Raw genomic sequence first — 21,956 nt, 5'->3', positions numbered from 1 at the left:
CTCGAGGAGAATATTCTTGGAAAGTAGACGTTCCTCTCGTTATAACCCACTTCACAGACTTAGCATCTTAAGTCCGTTTTTTACCCTCCACTGCGTAATGGGTCAAATATTCACTCTGTGGGAAATATATATATATAAAGTGTCTGATTATAAAGTTTTGAAAAAGTAGACGCAATGTGTGCAAGAGATGTCAAGTGACATTATGCTGATTGGTGGAAACATGGTGCTTGATCCTGATCCCTGCACACAGAGCTGAGACGCTACCATGAGGAGTCAATAACACCCAACATTCCTGTTCACAGAGGTTCTGCTTGTCCACGCTCGGAGACACAACATTTTACATTCTGGGGAGATTGAGAGGTCAGAGGGTTTTGAAACTGCAATTCAGTCCAAAAGATGTTTGGCAGTTGGCAGATGTGGACACTTATGAGCAGAACTGACAACCGTAGATTACATTACCGAGCTGGAAAAATAAGTGGAGCTGATTTTGCTGCACAAAGGTCATCAACTACATTTACAAAACCATCTCGGTGAAAACTTTATTAGTATTTAGATTGAAAAAGTAGAAAAGAAACCTTTTTACTAATTCAATCAAAAACAATTATTCATCTGGTTTAAAAGAATGTATTTAAAGTTGAGTTTCCAACTGGCTGCATTATATTTTTCAACATCCTCTAGTTTTTGTTCAACTGAACCCGATGACGACTTCTAAGGACAGAAAACCAGCGTGGCCTTCACGTCACTACCCAGAGGACAGCAGTGCGTTTTCTAAAAGGGATGCTGTGACTTCAATCAAACAATGATGATTTTAAAAAAAACAAACAAATGAATTCAAAAATCTTCTCACATGTTTTTTATCAACGACCTTGTGGCATCTTGAAGAATTTTAAAGCATTAGGAAGGACAACTCCTGCAGTGTGGGAGCTGCCTCGCCTCAATTCACCTCATTTCACCCTGATTCTGCAAAATGTCAAACACTAACTGGTCAGAATTCACAGCAGGAAAATCTCTTCTGATCAAGATGTTGATTATAAACTGAGAGACTGAAAAACATGCGCCAAAAATTTAAATTCAAGGGAGAGCTTGAGAAAATTGTGTCATGAGATGTCTACTGCTGAACACTACAAGATGAGAAACCTGCTACCTTGCAATGATTTGAAACCAACACGTCTTCATGTTAACAAGTAAAATACACGTTAAAATATATTTCTCATTACAAATATTAAAAAAACAAAATACACAAAATTGTTTTACACAAATTACGATAAAACTGCAAAAAAGAAAAACATCATTTGCTTCTATTAATAGCCAGTTTAGTATTTCTGACGACGTAATCAACACCAGGAACCCGAGCCTTAAATATCCAGAGGAGCAATTAAATACAGGCCAACTTGTGGCTACAGAACCTGCTGTGTTGAAATCTGATGCAGCGTAATTACAGTGTAATTTGTGGAGAAGAGATCTGCAGTGTGGATATGCAATATGGATTTTTTTCTTTCTTTCGTCAGACAGTTTAAAACTAATTTTGTTTTTGCCAGAAATTGTTTATGATCACAGTCGTCCCAGGAAACTTTTGACGTGGGAATTTTATGATTTTCTAAATTTAAATAATCTGTCAACATCTGTCCATAATTATAAAGTGTATTTTGAAGGGGGAGTTAATTCGGTGGAAGTTTTACAAGAGAAGAAGTTATGAACATGAGAAAAACCTTTGGTAAACATTTCCTGTTGGGAATCAAAGATAAAACGTAAAAAAAACCCTGTCACAGTTCCATCTAAAAGGTGTTTTGGTTGTTCATGCTGTTGCTGGAACAAACAGTTGCAACACACAAGATGGGAGTGGACTGCTGCTGCATTTAAAGTCCTTTCCCCCCCGATGAGTTATACGCTGACTTCCTCCGTGGCGGAGAAAAGAATGAAAACATGGGTTTTGGAAATGTATACATGAAGGTCAGAATCAAAGCCAGTTCATAACAACATGCCTCCACAGTGACAAACAGGTCATCAGAAGGGATCATAAACCATGAAATAGGAGAATTAGCTCTATTATCCAGGAAATTGCCTTTCTGGCTTCACAAGAGGCTCAACATTACAGCCTATATAAATGGAAATGCATTTACAGCTAATTTGGACATAGACTTCTATATTTAAAGCACAAAACAAACATCGCAAACCTCCTCCTCTCGCTCTGTAATCAGCTCCGGTCCTGTGTTTGGTGAAAAATAAATACAGTAAGCACTTTAAGGTCTGTGTATTGGTGTTCAGGGTCTATTAATACCGGCAGTCTATTGGTTATCTGAGTCTTATCAGGCGGCCTGTAGATAAAAAACTCAGCTCAATATTCCACGAGGTTACTCACATTACAATGGCCTCTTACACCACAAGGTCATTGCAAGTCCCCGTAGTCTCCTTATCTCCATACTCCTGTGTATTACACTCAAGTGTGTGTTCCACAAATAAAGTTATTTGTGTGAGTGTGTTGTCACTGTCAACAGTTAAATTATGACCGACTCATTGTTTTATTGCAATCGTATTTATTTTGACGTGCCACGTAAAAAAAAAAAAGGCTCAGATTGCGGTTGGCTCTTCACAGAAGAAGCTACATTTTTCACGAAAATGTGAAACGCGTTACACACACACACATTAAGAAATCAACATCATAATCCTACAAGTACATGATTGTAAAATTCTACATCGTTGAAATTAAACATTTTTCAAACATTGGTTTTCATCACCCATTTTGGAAAAAAAACACAAAACAACGGCACGACTGGTGTGATGAGGACAAAAAGAAAATATTAAGTGCTAACAATGTAGTATTTTTTTGGGAATAAACTATATAATTAATCTAAAGATTTTCTGACCTCAAATCACTCAAATATTGTGGGGAAATAATTATTTTACCTTATATATAAATATATAAGCTTCATTTAATTTCATTATGAAAATACACTGATTTATTATCTTCAATTACAATCTTAAAATTAAGTAAATTAATATTGAATTAATTATAATATTTTCTTGATCAATGACAGTCAATTAGCGCCATTTCTTAAAAAAACAACTAAATGGCATTCCAAATTTAATAAATTCCACCGTTAAATCCTTTCAGTTGGGAAAATACATTGTAGCAGAGCATATTGACAAGAATCCAGTAAATCCATTTATACCCAGAATATAAATCATTGTCTGTGTAGGTAAAAAAGAAATTATTTCCAGATGTTTGCGTTCAAATATCAGATCTGACTAAATCACTGACTTGTACAGTTAATACATCTTATTGTGCAGAATATATTAACTATACAGTAAAAGCTAACATCAAGAATCCTGTGAAAACAATAAACAAAGCAAGGAACAAAATGCTTGTGTGTACATCTACACACATGGTCGGCCTCCTCAGTGGTCTGCAGTGTGTTCAGTGAAGATCAACATGCTGATGCTCTCTCCGTTTACCCATAACCCCCTCTGTTCTGGAGCAGACAGAGGGCTGGGGAGGCAGAACAACAGGGGGTCCAGCCAGAGAGGAACAATCTTAGTCCCAGGTGCCATTATTACCATATACCACCACGATCTAGTGTCCAGTTTCTGGGTTCCGTGCCAACCCAGTCCAATTCCAGTTAAACCAGTCTGATCCCAGTAGGGGGCGCAGGAGCTTTTCCTGACTTTTCCAGAATATTCCTCATTTCTTCTTAAAAAGCCCTTTCCAAGAAATCTAATAAGCTTTAAAACACATTTAACATTCTCAGATGTAAACTAGGCAGTTCTAAACAAGTTAATTATCTGTGTCTGCCCATATCCAGCATAACGGGAAAGAAAAGAAAGTCACCAGCTGACTGATCGACCTCCAACCTGAGCCACTCAGTGCAATAGAATGTGTTTATTGGGCCAATTCTCAACTGGCGACAGGTTTAAAAAAAAAAATTAAAAAAAAGCAAATACAAGAAACTAAGTAGAAAAGGAAAAACAGGATAAGAAACAGAAATGAAAAAGTGAGAGAACTTTGTTGGAACACATCCGGACAGACTCATTGTTCTTCTGGCAGAGGCAGACTGGGATATGAGTCTCATGACTAGGCCTGGCTCTGTGTGTATTATTCTGAGCTGCTACTTACACAACAAGTGGCAGGAGGAAATAACAAGAAATGAATCACAGTGATTCGGTAAATCAGTCCCTGAGTCACTGTGGCCCCCGTTTCTGAAGAAGAATCCCGATCATGATTCTTCCTGGAATTTCACAGGTCAAACACTCACAAGGTAATGTTGGTCATTTGCAATAGCTTAGTGTAGATTGCATTGTGTCATTCGCTGTCTGAGCGTAGATTGCATTGTGTACTTGATCGTCTGAGTAGTGACTCCTGATCCTTGCGGAGAGCGGGAGCGAGGTCGGTGGCGAGGACGGATGAGGGGGTCAGGTAGTCAGCAGGTGAAGGCTGAGGATGAGGAGGAGCGGAGCTGTCCGCAGAGAGGAAGCACTACTCAGAGGTGCAGTTACTGAAAGAGAGATGGAAACTTGCATGAGAACGTGTGTGTGATATACAGTATTTGATATAAAGTAACTGGACATGAGTTTCTTCTGATCTGTGGCTGTTTTCCAAATTAAGAGCATCATATTTTTGAAATCTTCAAAAGTCTGGGGAAGGATCTTCATTTTCTAACTTGCCCCGGCCTGCGCACAGCCCTGACCTCAATCCTATCCGACGCACTGACTGCGCTCCAGATCTTATTGCCCGACATCTGTGGACAGCCACACTGATGTGTCTTGTGGCTGAATGGGATCAAAGATCTCCGCAGCCACGGTCTAAATTACTGTAGAAAAACTTCCCAGAAGAGAGGAGGTTGTTATTGCAGTGCATTAATGCTCATGGTTTTGGTAAGATGAGTTCAAGAAGCACATGTGGGTGTAATGAGTGGCTGTGCACATTCTCTGTTTGGGATGTTTTTCCATTTAAACCTATTTCTGTTACTGATTAGGCAACATTTGCTTTATGCATGTTTGTGTTTCTTCTTTATGCATATTATGTGCCACATCCCTGCCCTTGCTGTAATTAAATAAAGCATATTTGAACTTCAGAGAAAAAGACGAGAGACCCAGATGAGACTCGTTCACTATAATCGACGATAAAGAGGTTTATCGTTTAAAGCTTCCGAAACTCAAGAATAAAATTGGATTTAAAATGCTGCATCTCACCTTGTGTTTGTTTCGAACCCTCTGATGCTGTAATGAGAGAGAGAGCAGGGGGAGAGAGAGAGATTTATATAAAGTTGAGGCAAAGAAACAAGTTGCTGATTAGTCATTTCTGCATGCTTAACTTTCTCCATACAGCTACTGCTTTGTGGAACAAAAAGGAGCAAGAAACAGACAAATGACCAGGGGAAGGTATTTACCATTACTCAAAGCCTAACGCCATGAAAAATGAGTACTGACTGGCTGTGCAATCCTAAATATGTCCCCCATGCAAATTCTCTTAAAGGTCGGATAAAAAAAGAGCTTGAGAAGCATGGCAACAGGAAAATATAGTGTTATGTAAATGAGAGAGGGAGCAAGAGTGATCGAGATTATAAAGAGCGGATATAGGAAATGAAAAAGAAAAGGGGGTGGGAGAAAAACAAGAAAATTCAAAATGACAGAGCGAAACCAAGAAGTGGACAGAAGATGAAAGGAAGAGTGGTGGAGACTCAAGTGAGAAAGTACGGCGAGAAAAAAGAAGGTTGGAAAGATTGAAACAAGGTCAGACAGAGAGAGAGAAGGGAGGGAGGGAGGGAGGGAGGGAGAGAGAGAAAGAGACGGGATAGGAGGGGGGGGGGGGGTTTTTTTGTATGGGCGTCACTTTCTCAGCAGGGGGCTGGACTAAAAGGAAATAATGGGGGACGGATGGAGGAATGGTGGGACGGAGGAGTGGGAGAGCTGGAGAGAAAAATGCAGGTATAGTGAGGCTGAAAAAAAAAAAGAGGAAATGCTTAAATCTCCTCAGAAAAGAGAGGCGGCGTGTAGCGTCTGTGAGAGAGGACGGAGGGGTCAGGAAACAGGGATGAGGCTGCACAATCGCAGCTGTTATTAAATCGATCTACAGCCCCGAGCCCACCTCCAACACCGCCAACCTCACACAGACACACAAACACGCACCTACACACACGTCGGAGAAAACTACCACCTCTCCGCATCCCATAGCGATTGACTGAGATTACGAGAGAGGAAATGGGACGCTCCAATCTCATCTGTTACAGTAGAGCCGCGCCGAGACGAAGGATTTATGAAATGGAGGCTTAGCAGAGGAGCACAGCGTTTGTCTCTATAATATCTGTCTTGTAGCTACAGGTCCCTGCAGCAACACGTCGCTCCGACAGACATGAGCCACTAAATTACTCCCAGGTTTTGTACAGCTAACGACCATCGAGGGGTTAACGAAGCATTAAATAGCATGCTGCGTCTGGGCCTCTCGCTGGGCCACAGTGTGTGTGCGCGCGTGTGTGTGTTTGTGTGTCTGAGGGTTTGTGTGCGTGTTTGTGGGGGAAAAAAAAAATCAAAGCAAACAGAAAAGATAATACTGAAACACTTCATGTGTAATAGAGCGGCTGTTGTACTTGTATAAAATAAAACAAAAAATGATGTCAATGACGTCAATGAGGTTAAATTTTAATAATATATGTATTTCTGATATCAAAATGTATTTTAATGCAATTTTATCACCAAAGTTAAATAAAAGTTCTTTCAATTTCAAATTGTGTTGATAAAACAGGAACACAGAAATTGTCAAATCTTTGCTTTTCTGCACAAAATATTTTTAAATTAATAAAACTTCCAAAAACTAATATAAATATAACATTTATAAGTTCAAACTTATTTTTTGACGTTTTTGTGATTGTAAATATTTTGGATGCAGCGAACGATTATTATGTTTAAAAAAAAAAAAAGCTTGTATAAAAAGACAATCACAGATATATTTTTAATATCAGACTTATATTTAAGTCGAGGGAAAACTATAGTGTGCGCTGTCACTTAGCGTGTGTGTGTGTAACGCTGCAGTTTTCGAAACGCGAACATTCGCATGAAAAATGCCTCGTGTTTACCCGGCTGTGTGTGATATGTGTGTTTTGATCCGGCTTTGATCTCATCATTTGTGCAAAAATCGGAGGACGCCCATTTGTGTCAACATCTTAATTTTGGACATGGCGAGCTCCACCACAAAATGGCGTCCGCGGTGGCGTGACTGTGAGAGCAGTGCCTTTTTCTGCACTGCAGTCAGAAACATGCAGCCTGTGTAACTGTACATGCACAACTATGGCTAAGTGTGTGTGAGTGTGTATGTGTGTGCGCGCGCATGTGTGTGTGTGTGTGTATCTTCAGTCAGCAGAACGCCCCACTGCAGAGACAGACACTGTTCCACCATTCCACCTCTCCTCACATGCCGCCATTTTACACACACAGGAGCTAATGCTAACCAAGCTTGACTGCTAACCAGACTAAAAGAGAAACATTCGCAAAAAGAGAAAAAACACAATAACAAAGCAAGTCGGCAAAAGCGGTGAAAGTCCAATTTATCGAGTTCTTGGTCTTAGAGAGCATGGCTGGACAGACTGTGCATGTGCACGTGTGTGTTTAAGTTTTGTCCGTGTGTGTGTGTGTGTGTGTGTGTGTGTGTGTGTGTGTGTGTGTGTGTGTGTGTGTGTGTGGTTCAGAGGGTACAAAGGTATTTGGGCGAGAGTGGAGGGGGTAAAGGAGGGCAGAGAGGAAAGAAATGTCTAAAAAAACTGCAGGAGGAAAAAGGAGACACAAAGTGGGGAAAACGGCGAAGCTCTACAAACTTAAATGAGAGCAATGGACTACTCACAGCAGGGGAACGAGAAGAAAAAAAACGAGGAGAGATGGAGGGAAAAAGGGAATCAATTAGAGGGAGGAGAGTTGGTCCATAATGGTTTCTCGCAGTAGGACGGCAGCAAAAGAGAAAGACAGAGTGACAAGGAGAACAGGGGGATAAACAACAGGAGGAGTTTTGGGGAGAAGTTGCAGTGAAAAAAAGGAAGAAAAACAAAAAAAAGGTAAGTGTGGAGTAAGAGGCGAAGCGAGCAGGTCAAAGACGCAATAGAGGGGCTGCAGGGTGCCGGAGATTTCACATGGCAGCTCTCTGCCGATTCAGAGCCTTGTTTTCTGACGCAACACAGGCTCAAGCACCTTTCAGCGAAGCCTCGTTCTCTGCCATGATTCGTGACAGCGTGGAGTTCAAATAAACATCACATCCTCACTCACATCGCTATTCTGAAAAACTTTTAAAAAAAGAAAAGAAATAGCTTCACAATACTCCAAGCAAAAGCCAGGATGGGAAGAATAAAAAACAAGGAACATCACACACACACACACACAGAGAATGTCATTAGGAGCCTCCTGTGTCACTGCAACTGTCCTGCCTGGTGTGTCGTGTTCTTGGGTTAAATTAAGGTGATAAACACACACGTCCACACACTGGAGAGGAAGCAGAGGGACCGGAGAGAGGTAGCTGACCTTGGAGCAATGACAGTGTACCTGACGGGCCCTCGCACTGTCACCACTCTGTCCTTCAGACCAGTGTGAAGCAGGTATGTGTGTGTGTGTGTGTGTGTGTGTGTGTGTGTGTGTGTGTGTGTGTGTGTGTGTGTGTGTGTGTGTGTGTGTGTGTGTGTGTGTGTGTGTGTGTGTGTGTGTGTGCACCCAGTGGTAATTAATTTAAACACCGACAATAGGGCATCCCCAAGTGGAACTACTTTTTAGTTTGGGTAGAAAAGAAGGGAGGGAGGTGCACGTTTTGAAGTTTAGATAAGAGACGAGATATAGCTGAAGGACGAGAGCCACTGCCTTCCCCTCTCTCTCTCTCTCTCTTACACACACACACAGAACGTACAGGCACGGTGCGTCCTGCTGCCATGCTGCCTGTCAGATAAAAGGGAACCTGAGCAGGAAGGAACCAGGGAGTATGTGAGGTGTTACCACAGGGAACAACACAACAACAGCTGTGGGGAAACTGCCACTAATGGACAGTCAAAGAGAGAGAGAGAGAGAGAGAGAGAGAGAGAGAGAGAGAGAGAGAGAAAGAGAGAGAGAGAGACCCTCCAACTCTCCTTCATCACCTCTCTCATCCATCTCAGTCGCTCTCCCCTCTCCAGCTGCGCATATTCTCGTCCCAACGCACTCGCCGCGCAGCGTGTACGCGACAGAGATGGAGCGTAGAAACAGGGACGGCTCGGGAGAGTCGGTGAATAGCTGTAAAACAGATATGGGGGAAGGTGAGGGGGGTGGGGTGGAGTCAAAAGGGGGGGGGGGGGGCGGCGGCGAGGAAGTGTATGAGACTCGCCATGGATGGTGCCTAGATTAGTTTTGCTCCAGTAGCGAAAGATCATAAAAACTGAGGAAGGGAGGTTAGAGCTGAGGAGACAGAGAGAAGGGGAGGATTAGTGCCACTTCAGGAATGACAAGAGTGGAGAGAAAGAACAGGAGGCTGGAGTGGTGGAGGGGGGTGAGGGAGGATGAGAGGGGAGGGGGGAGACAGACAGACAGACGGGGGAGGACGAGGAAAGGGAGAACCCCAAATTTAGTTGGGATTAGTTTTGGTGAAGGGACAGGATGAGAGGGAGAGAAAAAGGAAACAGTGGATAGAAGTCTGAGTGTCTTTGTAGGTAGAAGTCTTTTTTTAATGTAAAAGGATCTTAGCTTTAAAGTCAAGTGTGTGTGTGTCTCAGCATACATAATCCGCGTGATATCAAATATTTTGATTCATTCCGGCTCAGATACGCTGATGTGGGAATACTGTCAGAAGGTCAAGACTACATTAGCATTTTCACACTGCACAACTATCTGTGGTATTTCTAATTAATGACAGCAGGATAATTAACATATTAAAAAAAAAAAAGTCATCAGCCTTCACTCTGGTAATAACTGAGCAAATTACTCCTCGTCTCGCACTGCAACCGTGATGGCATTTACAAACCCACAGGAGACGGATCTGACTTTTTTTATATTCCAGGTTTTTAATATTTTCTTTTCCTTGACGCCAAACTGACTCACATTTAATCAAGGTGGCGGGATTGGGAGGAATTTGCTATTGAAGGCGTGTGGGAACGTAGTGATTACTTCTCGTACACACACACGTAGGGACACACAACCAAAGTGTGTTAGTTCAGGTTGGGACAGCATGACAAGCACGCTGCAGATAGCACTGGGATGGGAACTGGGACAGACGTCTCGGAAATCACACACACACACAAACTTGAACAAATTAAACTGCCAGAGGACACACGCAAAGAACCATAGACTCATGCAGGAGGTCCACAGACACAAGACTTGTCATAGAAATGCTCACTCACACACACACACACACACTAACAACTGTACAGGGATTCCCACAGTGACTGGGCAACATTCCCAACCGGAACAGGCAGCTCACTGGACTGGAAGACTAACGTTACTCCAGGCGGGCTCTGGATTAGATCAACTCTGGGAATTTCACGCTGGGACAGGGAGATGGAGAGTGGGAGAATGTGGGGGACAAGGAGGTAAAAAAAAAAAAAAAAGAGGAGAGGAGAAGAGGGTTGCACTTTAAAAGGGAAGCAAATGTTTTTTAAAAAATTCAATCTGATTAGGTTAAAAAAGTAAAAATGGAGAGATGAGTGTTGTTTTTAAAAGACTCCTCCTCCCCGGGTGATGTTGATGCAGAAAAAACATGGAGCATTAGAGCCTCAGAATTTGTGAAAAAGAGAGAAGGGTAACGTGATAAGTCGCGGTTTATGCATGATGCTGGACTGTCCTGATAGCAGAGATCTGAGCTGCTGAGAGTTTCTTGGTGCACAGAGGAGAAGCATGAAAGGAGGAGCAGATGAAAAGAGGAGTGTACTCACTGGGCTCACAACACACAGTGACACGCAACTTCATACATGGCAGAACAGGGCCTTCATCTGTGGGTAGAGCTGGAAAGAACAAAAAAAGAGAGAAGGTGTAGATAAGCAACTTAAAGCCAATAAAATATACTCAAAAAGTGTTAAATAAAAGATATTTGCTGGATGAAGTGCTTCCATCAAATCTCTAGAGTCTCTTCTGCTACTTGTGAAAAATTCTTATTATGAGCCGAAGAGCGAGGTTGTTTTCCTGTTTTCACCACATCAATACCTCATGATATCAGGATAAAGAATTACACCATCTCACTGTGTCACGGAGACTTGCCACACATCACACTTATCTACGCAGCTAAATAAAAACAATAAAACACACAATTGAGAGTGCAGCCATAAAAGCAGGCAACAGCTCCGATATCAGTTCTGATCACGGCTCACATGGGAAAACATCAACTATATTACCTGTCGGTTTAGCATTGCTTTTACAAAACAAATCTGTCTGGAAAGTGCAGTTAAAGGGCTTTATATTTGAATAATTCACAAACAGCTGCTAACTCAACAGGGACCCAGTGCACAAGCTGAGCATATGATGGCGAACAGTCTGTCTCACTTCTGGCTATCAATTCAAGAGGTGGGACTTCAGCATTAGTCAATATTAACGGTTTCCAAAAGAGCTCAACACACACACACACAAAAATAAGAGGAACTAGGATTACTGCCCTGGGGTTGTATGCCTCTGTCAACCAGGGCAGCTTCAGTCAACATAAATCTTTTTCAGACTCATATGAGGTCACCATGACCTTTACCTTCGACCCGTGAAATCTAATCTTTGAGTGCACGCGACAACCGCTCCCATTTAAAATAATTCCCAGAAGGCAGACTTGAGATAACATGTTCAAGAGGCCAAAAACATATTTTGTGAGACGACCTTGAACTTGACCTTTTACCACCCAAATTGAATTAGTTCATTCGTGAATTTAAGTGAATATTTGTTCAAGATTTCAAACGGTTTTCTCCTGGTGTTCTTAAGAGAACACGTTCAAAGTTAAAAAAGGGTTTCGCGAGGACACCATCACCTTGAGTTTATCCTGGAGTCAAACTGAACCTTTGTACCAAGTTTGAAGGAATTCCCTTTGGGCATTCTTGAAATACCAGGTCCACAGGAATGGGACAGACAGACGGACGGAAAGACAGACAAGCCTCAGAGGCATAAAAACATTATCATTACCTTAAGGAGAAGTTTAGTATATTGTATTTAGGAAACTAACACTGCAGAAGAATGAAGAACGACTGTATGCAGAACAATATCACAGCAGAAAGGAAATTAAAAATTGATTGAAAACACCCAGACTCTTGATCACTCCCTTGTTCACTCATTCAGTTACCACTCCCAGTATAATCGACAATTAGTAGTTTACGGTACATTGAGCAGATAATTAAGATTTCAAACACTCAGCTTATTAATCACTGTCATTTCCTGTCATCACTGACAGGTGTATTGTCATTGGAGTCATTGGCAGAATGCTTTTTGTTCCATTGTGGCATTTTGAGGGCACTAGTGGATTATTAACTCAGAACTCAGAATTCAGACTTTCACACAGGGATTGATTCAGCAGTTTTCTTTCAGAGCTGTAAAGTGCTGCAGGACTCAGTCCACGGAACCCTGAAGCCACCACTGCTGCACAAAGAGCTGTTCACCTGTAACCAAAGGTTGGTGAAGCTCGACTCAGTACGCAGAACCCTGAACTGGAGAAGTTGCCGTTGTTGGGCCGTTGTCGTCATCGACAATGTCACTGCACTCTGATCACCTTTGTGATTCAGCATTAGCCTTGGACAAAATACTGGTGTCTTCATCAGGTTTTAGTGTGTCCTGGAAACTTGTGTTTGTTGTGTGCACCTGTATATCTACTTTCATTGTGGTTTTGGACAACATTGGACTAGTTATTTGCGGCATTTTAAAATGCTAAAACTAAAAGGTTTTGGTGCTTTGAACGCTCTTTGGTTCAGCAGCTGACTGTCAGAGGATGTTAAGGTGTTTCCTGTTTGTGGTGATCCAGACATGCAGATCAGTGGGCGTTGGTCAGCAGCCACTGGGCAGTGGGTCAGAGACCCACAGACCCAGTGGCTTGTCAGTGTCATAGTCTGTGGGAGCCAGTGAGAGGAGCTGAGCCCAGCTCAGACTGTGCCAACTAATGCCATTAGTGTTTCTAATACTATTGTACTGTTCTCCCAGGCTAATGCCATTATAGTGTCTCCAGTGCTGCAGGCCCATTCAGCACACAGACCCCAGAGCCAGACATTTGGACCAACTTTACGCCTTATCTTTGATGTGGACAAAACACACACAATCGCTCTGAGCCTGATGCGGCCCGACCAGGGGGGGGCACCCATTGTTGCTTCTGTGAACTGGCCTGAGCAACCACAATAGCCCAGTGTGTGTGTGTGTATGTGTACATATATACATGTGTGTGTGTGTGTGTGTGTGTTAGCGTGTGTGTGTGTGGAACCACTCTCTCATGCCCTCACAATGCTCCATTGTCCTTCAGACCGCAACAGTAATTTATGTAAAGATTCTTTCTCTCCTTTAGTCTCATCCATCCCTTTTCTCCGTCGCTTTTGTTGCTCTCCCTTTTCTTCCTCCAGTGTGGATTCCACTCATCTGGCCTCTCTCATCCCTCTCTCCCCCCTCCCCTTCCTGTACTGTCAGACTGTGTCCATCTTTTGCTCTTTCTCTCCCTCTGTCACTCCTCCACGCTTCTCTACCTCTGTCTGCTTCTCTGGCTGCCTTTTTTCCCCCTTCCCCTTCACTGTCGTCACGTATTGATCTCCATTTCTTCCTCCTACACTTTGCGGCCCCTCTGTCTCTTTGTTGTCACCCTTCCATAGCGCACATTCACTTGACTCTTTCATTCTCTGCCTTGTTTCATCTCCTCCCCCTCTTGGTTGGACTGACACCAGGAGTTGTAGAAAGTGGAAAAAAGAAAATGTAAACTGATTTTACAGCCACTAAGCCATCTTCTGTCCCTCTCCCTCCCTTTTCATCCTCCACTGGGTTGAAATAAACGAGTGCGGAGCACAGAAGCTGTACTGGAGAAACAGGAGAGCATCACTAAAACTGTGTAAGAGCCTAAAAGGTTTAAGATGTAATTCAGTGTGAATTTATGGAAAAATATTAAATCCATATGCTGCTGTTTGCCAGAACTCAACACTGGCTAAAGATGCTTCATCCCTTAAAAGACTGGGGCTGCCTGGTCACATGCTTTAACACCGGTGTCTTTGCACAGACTGATGAAGTGAAACATCAAATATTTACACATCTTCTCTCTTTTTGGGCCGCTTTACTCGGCTCTCAGGATATGGAGCCTGGAGCGAATGATCATTGTTTCACTAAAAAATACATTTATCACAAAAACTCTTAAAAACACTTTTCTCAGCCACGTTTGAATCACACAGGTCCTGTGATCAGGGTTGAGTAATAAACTTCAGTGCTTTTTGAATGTGGACTGTTGTAATAAATCCATAAGTTTATTAACTGATTAGGATTTAGCAAATGTTTAGCTGTTTTAAAAGCTTGATTTTTGTTTAATAAGCCATTAAAGTCATTGATGAAGTTTTTTTTTCGCCTTTTTGCCAAGTTCAACTTTAGACTACATACACAACTAGTACGTGCGGTCCGCTCTGATTGGCTGCTGTTGTCGCCACTTCGTCTCGATATTCCGCCTGCTAGAGGAAGTGCTGTGTTGACGAGCCTCTCTAATCACGTCTTTGAAGAGATCACTCATCGTGATTGGCGAATGCAGATTCGGCTCTGATCTGGGGCTTTTGTCGGTGAGTTGCAAAATTTGTTGGTGAGTGGAACATCTGGTAGAGTGAAACTGAAACCATTTGGGTATTTGTCTGTTGGCTATTTAGAGTGTCTTCTACAGCTTTAGGAAATTGTAACTGTCAATATTACGTCCACCTAGTAGGTTATGCTTTTGTTTGTTTGTCTATGAGCAAGATTACAGGACGAATTTCCACAAAACTTGGTAGAAGGATGTGGTATGGAAATGGAGCCAATAAACTCTGGTGCAAATCCAGAGCTGGATTATGGAATTTCTTTGAACATGAACTTGATGAAAAAAATCGAATATCTAATTTCTATGACGGTGTCAAGTTTGGTGCAGCTTGAATGAATTTAAGGGGATTTGTTGGCCTTGGCAGAGGTATATAGGTATATATATATGATGTATGTACGTATACTTTACTTACAGCTGTAGTAGTAGTGGTGCCCTGGGAGAAACTCAAACCCCAGTGAGAAGGGTGTGAACCTTTGGACCTTCTCAGAGAAGCGCACTGGTCCAAATGGAGCAAAGGGGGTGTTACACTCCCATCTCTTGATCGCCCCTTTGGTCTCCACGCAGCCCTGGAACGTTGCCTCTCCCACCAGGTAGAGGGCCAGCGTCTCCGGCTGCCTGGGGCCCAGGGTTTCCTTGTTGGGGAAGTGGGGGCAGTAGATGTCCAGGTAGTCGTTCAGATTCACCTGGATGGACAGATCTCCTGTCGTTAACCTGGAATGCAGAATGACAACGTCGTTAATATTTCACGTGGCGATTACATCGAGTGAGACGTGACTGAAGGGAAAAGAGAGTTGGTGATTAAGCATAGACAGACAGAGAAGGTAATTCCTTTGCGCCTGGAGGAATGTGGATTGTTCCAGCAGATTGATAGTTCATCAATATTACATATAACAATTACACAGGGTCATAAAGCAGAGTGCGAGTGTTAAAGGATGTTTTGGGATTTGATGCACAATGATACATGTTCATTTCATTTTCCAGACTGGCAAGGGAACAGTGTTTAGAGACAGATAGAAATCCTTGTATGCTAATCAAAACATCTGAGGGGAATTCAGTGTAAAATAAAGCCGACTCGCTCTGCTTTTCTCTCTCCCTCTACACATATACACACAGGCGTGTACGGACTAAAGCGGACGTGCGTGTGCATGCACAACCACGTCTTCAGTCAAGGTTGACCGGCTTTAGGCATAACAACAACTCTGGACAAGACCGCATCATTAGAACAGAAGGGCTGCATAATGTATGCTCCTTTAGACTTCCTGTCAGCTACAGTATAAAGAGTTACCCATGTACAAACTAATATGTAGAAAGGGAGCATGAGAGAAAGACTCAGGGAGGCACATGTAGGACAAAGACAGAGGTACGTAGATAGTAAATTGATTATAGCACCATGACGAGACAAAACGCAGGGAAAGAAATGAGAGAAATTTGTGAGAAATGGACGGAAAAAATGTGAGTGATGGAGCGAAGTGAGACGAGGCCCAGAGAAAGACAGAGGGAGGCTGATGAAAAGAGAGTTGTTTAAACAGGTTAAAGAAGAAAGGTAGAATAAAGAAGTCAGAGGAGGAGAGACGCCGCATGAACAGGTGGAAAAAAGTATAAAAAGGAAAGTGAAGTGTTTTAATTAGCGACCCCAGAGAGTCTGAGTGAGAGACACAGAGAGGGCAACGACGGCGTGGAAGAGGAGAGGAAGCCGACTTTAATTGGTCTCTTCTTCACATTGGAGCGCAGGAGAGAAGAATGAGGGGCCGAATGTGGCTTGGGCAGAAGGTGCTGGTCTGTCAGTGGGAGTCTTTATGGAGGGGTGACAGAGCGGAGGAGAGAGGAAGAGAGTGCTGGGAACCATTGGAGGGGAACACGGAAGGGAAAAAGACCGTGGAATGGGGAGGAGGCGGCAGTGGCAGTGGTGGCGGCGGTTGGCAAATGAGTCTAGAGTTAAGTCGGCGGACAGAGAGGAGACCAAAAGGATCAATGAGTGGAAGAATTGAGTGAAAAAGGAGGAGACAGAAGAGATGAAAACCAAAATGAAAGAGATAGACGTGACGGGAGCCGTGAGATGCTCCAGTGGAGGGTTTCAAAGATGGATGGAGCAATGAGGGGAGGGATGACAGGAGACGGTCGGAGGGGTGGGGGGGCTGGATGGTGCGACAAAATAATAAATAAAACTGAAATAGAAATCCATGTTAACTTTGAACCTGTGATGTTCTGTATTTCTTCAGAATAAGAAAAAAACAGTGAGTCATGTGGTTGTAGGTGAGACCCGGGAGGCAGGTATCCCCAGAGCTGCTTCCTGCTCAATAGCTAGCGTGCAGAATTGGTGATCTATCAACCGGACAGGACACAATCGATCAGGGTCCCTTGCTCTGGACACACACACACTCCTGTGATCAATATCCCCCCCAGCGAATGTGTGTGTGGCCACGTACGATACCTCTATTACCTGTGTGCACTAATTACAGCCAAACAGAGACACTAAATTGTTGGTTAAGAGAACACAATAGCACATGAGCCAGTGTAAGCATGTGGGGGCACACACACACACACACACACACACACACACACACACACACACACACACACACACACACACACACACACACACACACACACACACACACACACACACACACACACACACACACACACACACACACACACACACACAGCTGCCCCAGCTGTGTGTGCATGTATGTAATAACAGGCGTGTGCTGTGTCAACATGCTGCACCCCTGCTACACGTCATTCACCTCCATCTTCTTCTTCACGGCTAAGGTCATGTTTCCACCACCCAACCCCCCAATCTGCATTCCTCCTCACTCCATCCTTCTCCCATCCCTCTTCTCTCCCCACTTTTGGTGACACAAACTCATCCCCCCCATCTATTTCTTCTGACGCTGCATCCCGTCTGTGCTCTCCCTCCTATTTCTGACTCCTCCAACCCCTCTTTCTCCCACAAGCCTCCAACATCGGCCCGCGCCATATGCACGCCAGCAATTACAGAGACGGCGTGCCCCACTGATGTCAAACTGTCAGCCCCCCCCTCCTCTACCCCTTCTTCCTCCCTTTTCCTCTCTCTGGCCCTGGTATAGGCTTGGGTATACGCCCCAATTACACTCCCCTTCCTGCCAGCCACCGTGCAGCCGAGTGGTGACAGCACAGGGGCATCGTGGGAGCACCGAGGAGCTGTGAGTGTCAAAGAACACAGCGCTGGTGCAGCCAGCCATCAGTGGGAGAATCCTCTGGACGCAGAGGAGAGGACTGGTTTGGTCCAGTGCCGCAAAAGCGAGGGAGAGGGCAACGACGCAGAGCAACACACACAGGCAAATTCATGTGCATTTAAGCATGTGTGGGCATGAATACACACAAACACATGATGTTCACACACACCAGGACATGAAAGTACTTGAGAATAAAACATGCTCCTCCTGCCAGAGGGTGATCAGTGACACCCTTCTGAGTTCTGGTGCAAGCTCTTGGTTGATAAAGAAAACTCTCACTGAGGAGCCGAACCTAAACTAACACGCTGGGTTCTTCAGTGGGAAACTTGAAAAGGCCAGCGTTTACCCCCTTCTATAATCACAGGAAATCACATTCAAAAAAGTGAGCACAGCCGATACCCTCCCCATGTGTGTCCATGTAAATGTACATGCATACAGAAGACTATTTAAGTATGTGTGTGCACTGTTATAATGAAATTCAGGGGCTCGACTGTGGCAGAGACCTTTGATCCTTTAATATGAGAGAATAATTAAAGGAGCAACAATCCTACAACACGGCCTCGGGAATACAGAACAGATTCTCCATCACGCACGGCAGCTGCGTACTACGCATACTGAACACGCTGGGACCCTTAACGCACACACAAACACTGGAGATAAAATATTCTACTACAATGAAAATGCTAACAACATGCTTACACTGTGCTGTGCATCCCCAATGAATTCAGAACATGTACATTGAGGGCACAACGGTTTCTAATATACACTTTAATGCCTGTGATGGTATGCTAACCAGCCCACATTAAAAGGCTTCTACTTCCTCGTAGCAACGACAGGAGGCCGAAAAGGCTCGGTGGAGTCTCAGTTTGTCTGTGGTCGATCACAGCATGGTGACCACTAACTCTGGTCACCATGGTGACTGGGCACAGCATGCTGTGGTCGCTCTGCCTTGGCAGGGCATAGCATGACACAGCTTCAGCCTCTATGGGCTGTAGTAACACTGCATGGTGACACGGGAGGATGTTAAGGGCTCTATAAGCCAATGATTGTGTGAATTTATTTTTGGTTTATTTCAATTTTTTCAGCACACAACGACAGATAAGAAGTCATTAATCTCAGTGAAAAAAAGTGTCAGGTTTAACATAAAGACAAACCTCAGTATTCAGGGCGTCACGATAGTGTTTGTTTAATCCAGTCACCTCAAAAATCAGTTTATGTAAAAATAATTTCTGAAATCAATGGATTCACTCAGAGGTGAATTCAAAGCGACTTCATTACATTGAAAAAATGCACAATTCTTTAAGCCCAGATTGGCATTTTTCTCAGGTAGAGAGGTGATATTTACTGTTCCTGAATTTAACGATAATCCGCAGCCCACATATCTCCTGCAAGGCCGAACAGACCTCTTCAATTTAATCAGGCGGCGGCACCACCCACACCCACACCCACACACACCAGTCGCATTAATATGCCTGTTATTTTTCATCCAGATCCATGAATTATTTTGTAGGAAAAACGTCCAAAATGCAATGTTAAACAAATTGAAAACAAAATATCCTGCGTCTGCCCCTTTATCCAAATCCGCACCAAAGATTGAATGGCTTCTTTCTCGGCCCATGTCCCATCCTTCCACCAAGTTTCATGGAAATTCAGAATCCGAAAGGAGTTTTTGAGTGATCCTGCTTACGGAGTTAACAAATTGTTCAAGGGAGCATTTTACAAATAACTGAACAATTTTGGGATTCTGCACAAAAAAAAAAGTGTTTTGCATAATAGTGTCAGGAAGGAACTTTACAAAAGACTTCAAACAAATACAAAAAAAACGTCTCACATCAGAGCACACCTACAGATTTTTTAGAAAGTGTTCTCCAACACTGGTTAGACAGAAAGGAAAACTGATCTGAGCAGGTGAATAAAACCAGACTTTTTAATGGGCAGCAGCGTACAGTGAAGAATAACTGATGGGAAAGTATGAGAGGAGTTCCCGACAAAGACACCCTGAAGACTGAGCAGGAGAAAATAAGGAACAAGGCAGAAAACTACAGCGAGACAAGGCATTGTTTCCTCGAGCTCTGCAGTGACCCCCCTCCTGCTCCTCAGGTTAGAGGGAAACAGGAAAATGAATCATACAACAAAGGAAATGGACTTCAGGTACTCATTACCACAGGAACTTGCGAGGCTCAAACCTCTCTGTTCACCAGTTCCCTCTATGATCTTTCTGGATGTAAAAACAGAGCAGGATCAGGGTAACAACCGCCCCCCCCCACCCATGTCCCCTACGTTCGCTGTGCCCCACTCCACGCCCACACAGAGGCACGCTGTGTCCAGAGCCCAAACACCAGTGTTGTGTCTAACCTGGCGCTTACTCCCCTCGGCGCGCACAAACAAGGACTTCACCCCCCACCTCTGACCATCTGGGGCCCCCCCACCACCTCACATGCCCAGCTGGCGGAGAAATCCCTCTACCACCAGCCCCCCCCCTCCCCTCCTTGAACCCCACACTCTGAAAACTCCACAGATGCACCGTCTCTTTGTGTAATCAAACTGTGGCCAGGACGGTGATCAACGGCTCCTTCTCAGGGAGGAGCGAGCGACTTAAAGGGGGGCAAGCTGTTGCTCCTATCTGCTGTTTCCTGCCTGGTATGTCTGTGTGAGTGTGTGTGAGTCGGCTTCATTCAGGGTCAGCAGGATGTGAACCTCTACCCTACATCAGACCATATCCTTCTTTTCAAGGACTCCTAATCACCAAACGTGGATGTTACATGAACTTCCCTCCTACTTTTTTTCCCCTTCTTCCATTTCCACATAAGAGTTTTTTTGGTTTATATAAGTTCTGAGCTCGCCCATTATATTAATATGCATCAGGGTCTGAGTGGCTTATCGTCCTTGATACACAATTTCCTGGAGAAAAGCCTTTGCCATCGGACAAATCAAAAGTTTCTGCCCACATACGGACAGAAGATGCACACGTATACACAATGCAATGCATCACACAGCTTGAATTCTGTGGATAAGCGTCGGCCACTATAGCTGTGGGTGTATGTGTGTGTAACTGAGATGAAGTGATTGGTTGCACCCTTCTTGCCCTGCAGGCTCCATTAAATGACCAGAAGGCACAGGGCGTACACACCACTCAACCCTTGATTCAAAGTGTGTGAATCAGCGGGTCGCCTCACGGACCCGCACTCCCCATCAATTTAAATAAAGATAACACACACACACACACCTGCTGCTTCAGGCCCTAAAAGGAATCCAAACCTCAGGTAAAGACAGACCCTATTTTCTGCCTGTTATGGCTTAGGTCCTCCGTTAGTGTGTGTGTGTGTGTGTGTGTGTGTGTTTCCGTTCTGTGGGACTCAGCAGCACAACAGGATGTATAGCTAAGGCCGTCAGAGCTGGGGGAAATTGCATGATTCTGGTGCACAGGACCCATCAGTATGGAAACGAATCTATCGGAGCCGTTTTGATATGGCTGCAGGTCTGTGGAAACCATCATCCCCCTCTGTGGCAGAGCTCTGTCATGCATCGCAGCAGTTCTCCATGTGTGGTCTGGTCTGATCCTAAAATAAGCTTTCCAGTGACTTTTTCCAGGAGCTACGAAATCACTGTCCAAAACAGAAATGGACGAGAGTCTTGCCGTCTACAGCTCACTTGTATTTTTTCGCCGTTTGACCGAAAAAACACCGCATGTTGCCTCGCTACGCCCACCAGCACGGCGGCGACTGTAAGCGTTGCCCTGATTTGACTCCCTCACCTGCTCAGCGTGGAGGTGGCCGTGCTTGTAAGCGAAGTGCGAGCGGAGAAAGGGTGTAGTAGAAGTAGAAGACGAAGAGTTTCTGCTCTCACGCTGAGAAGAGTGACGGGGAAAGTGTGCGGCAAAAGAAATGAGCCTGGGCGAGAACGCGGTGTGCGTACGCTGAAGGGGTGTGCGAGGGGGTAAATAAGGTCAGACGTGCCGTTGCCAGGACAACAACCAATCCGGTGCTGGGATTGGTGCCAAGCCAACACCCCACCCATCCATCCTTCACTACAGTAGTCTTTTT

The 21,956-nt window shown here is 44.1% G+C and overlaps 1 protein-coding gene across 1 annotated transcript in view; it reads right to left on the bottom strand.

The window, feature by feature from the left end:
* Positions 1–2,715: 2,715 nt before the first annotated feature.
* Positions 2,716–21,956, bottom strand: part of si:dkey-246i14.3 (ephrin-A4) — a 32,577-nt gene continuing 13,336 nt past the window's right edge. Inside the window, exons 2-5 of the mRNA XM_034611815.1 lie at positions 15,108–15,406; positions 10,863–10,931; positions 5,188–5,214; positions 2,716–4,490 (exon numbers count right to left, since the gene is read on the bottom strand). Coding sequence (XP_034467706.1) covers positions 4,408–4,490; positions 5,188–5,214; positions 10,863–10,931; positions 15,108–15,406 — 478 coding nt within the window. The 3' untranslated portion in view covers positions 2,716–4,407. The remainder of the gene's footprint in view (positions 4,491–5,187; positions 5,215–10,862; positions 10,932–15,107; positions 15,407–21,956) is intronic.

This window comes from Hippoglossus hippoglossus, chromosome 16 (genome assembly GCF_009819705.1).
Source record: "Hippoglossus hippoglossus isolate fHipHip1 chromosome 16, fHipHip1.pri, whole genome shotgun sequence".
NCBI lineage: Eukaryota > Metazoa > Chordata > Actinopteri > Pleuronectiformes > Pleuronectidae > Hippoglossus > Hippoglossus hippoglossus.
This window is presented reverse-complemented; position numbering and strand designations above follow the sequence as displayed.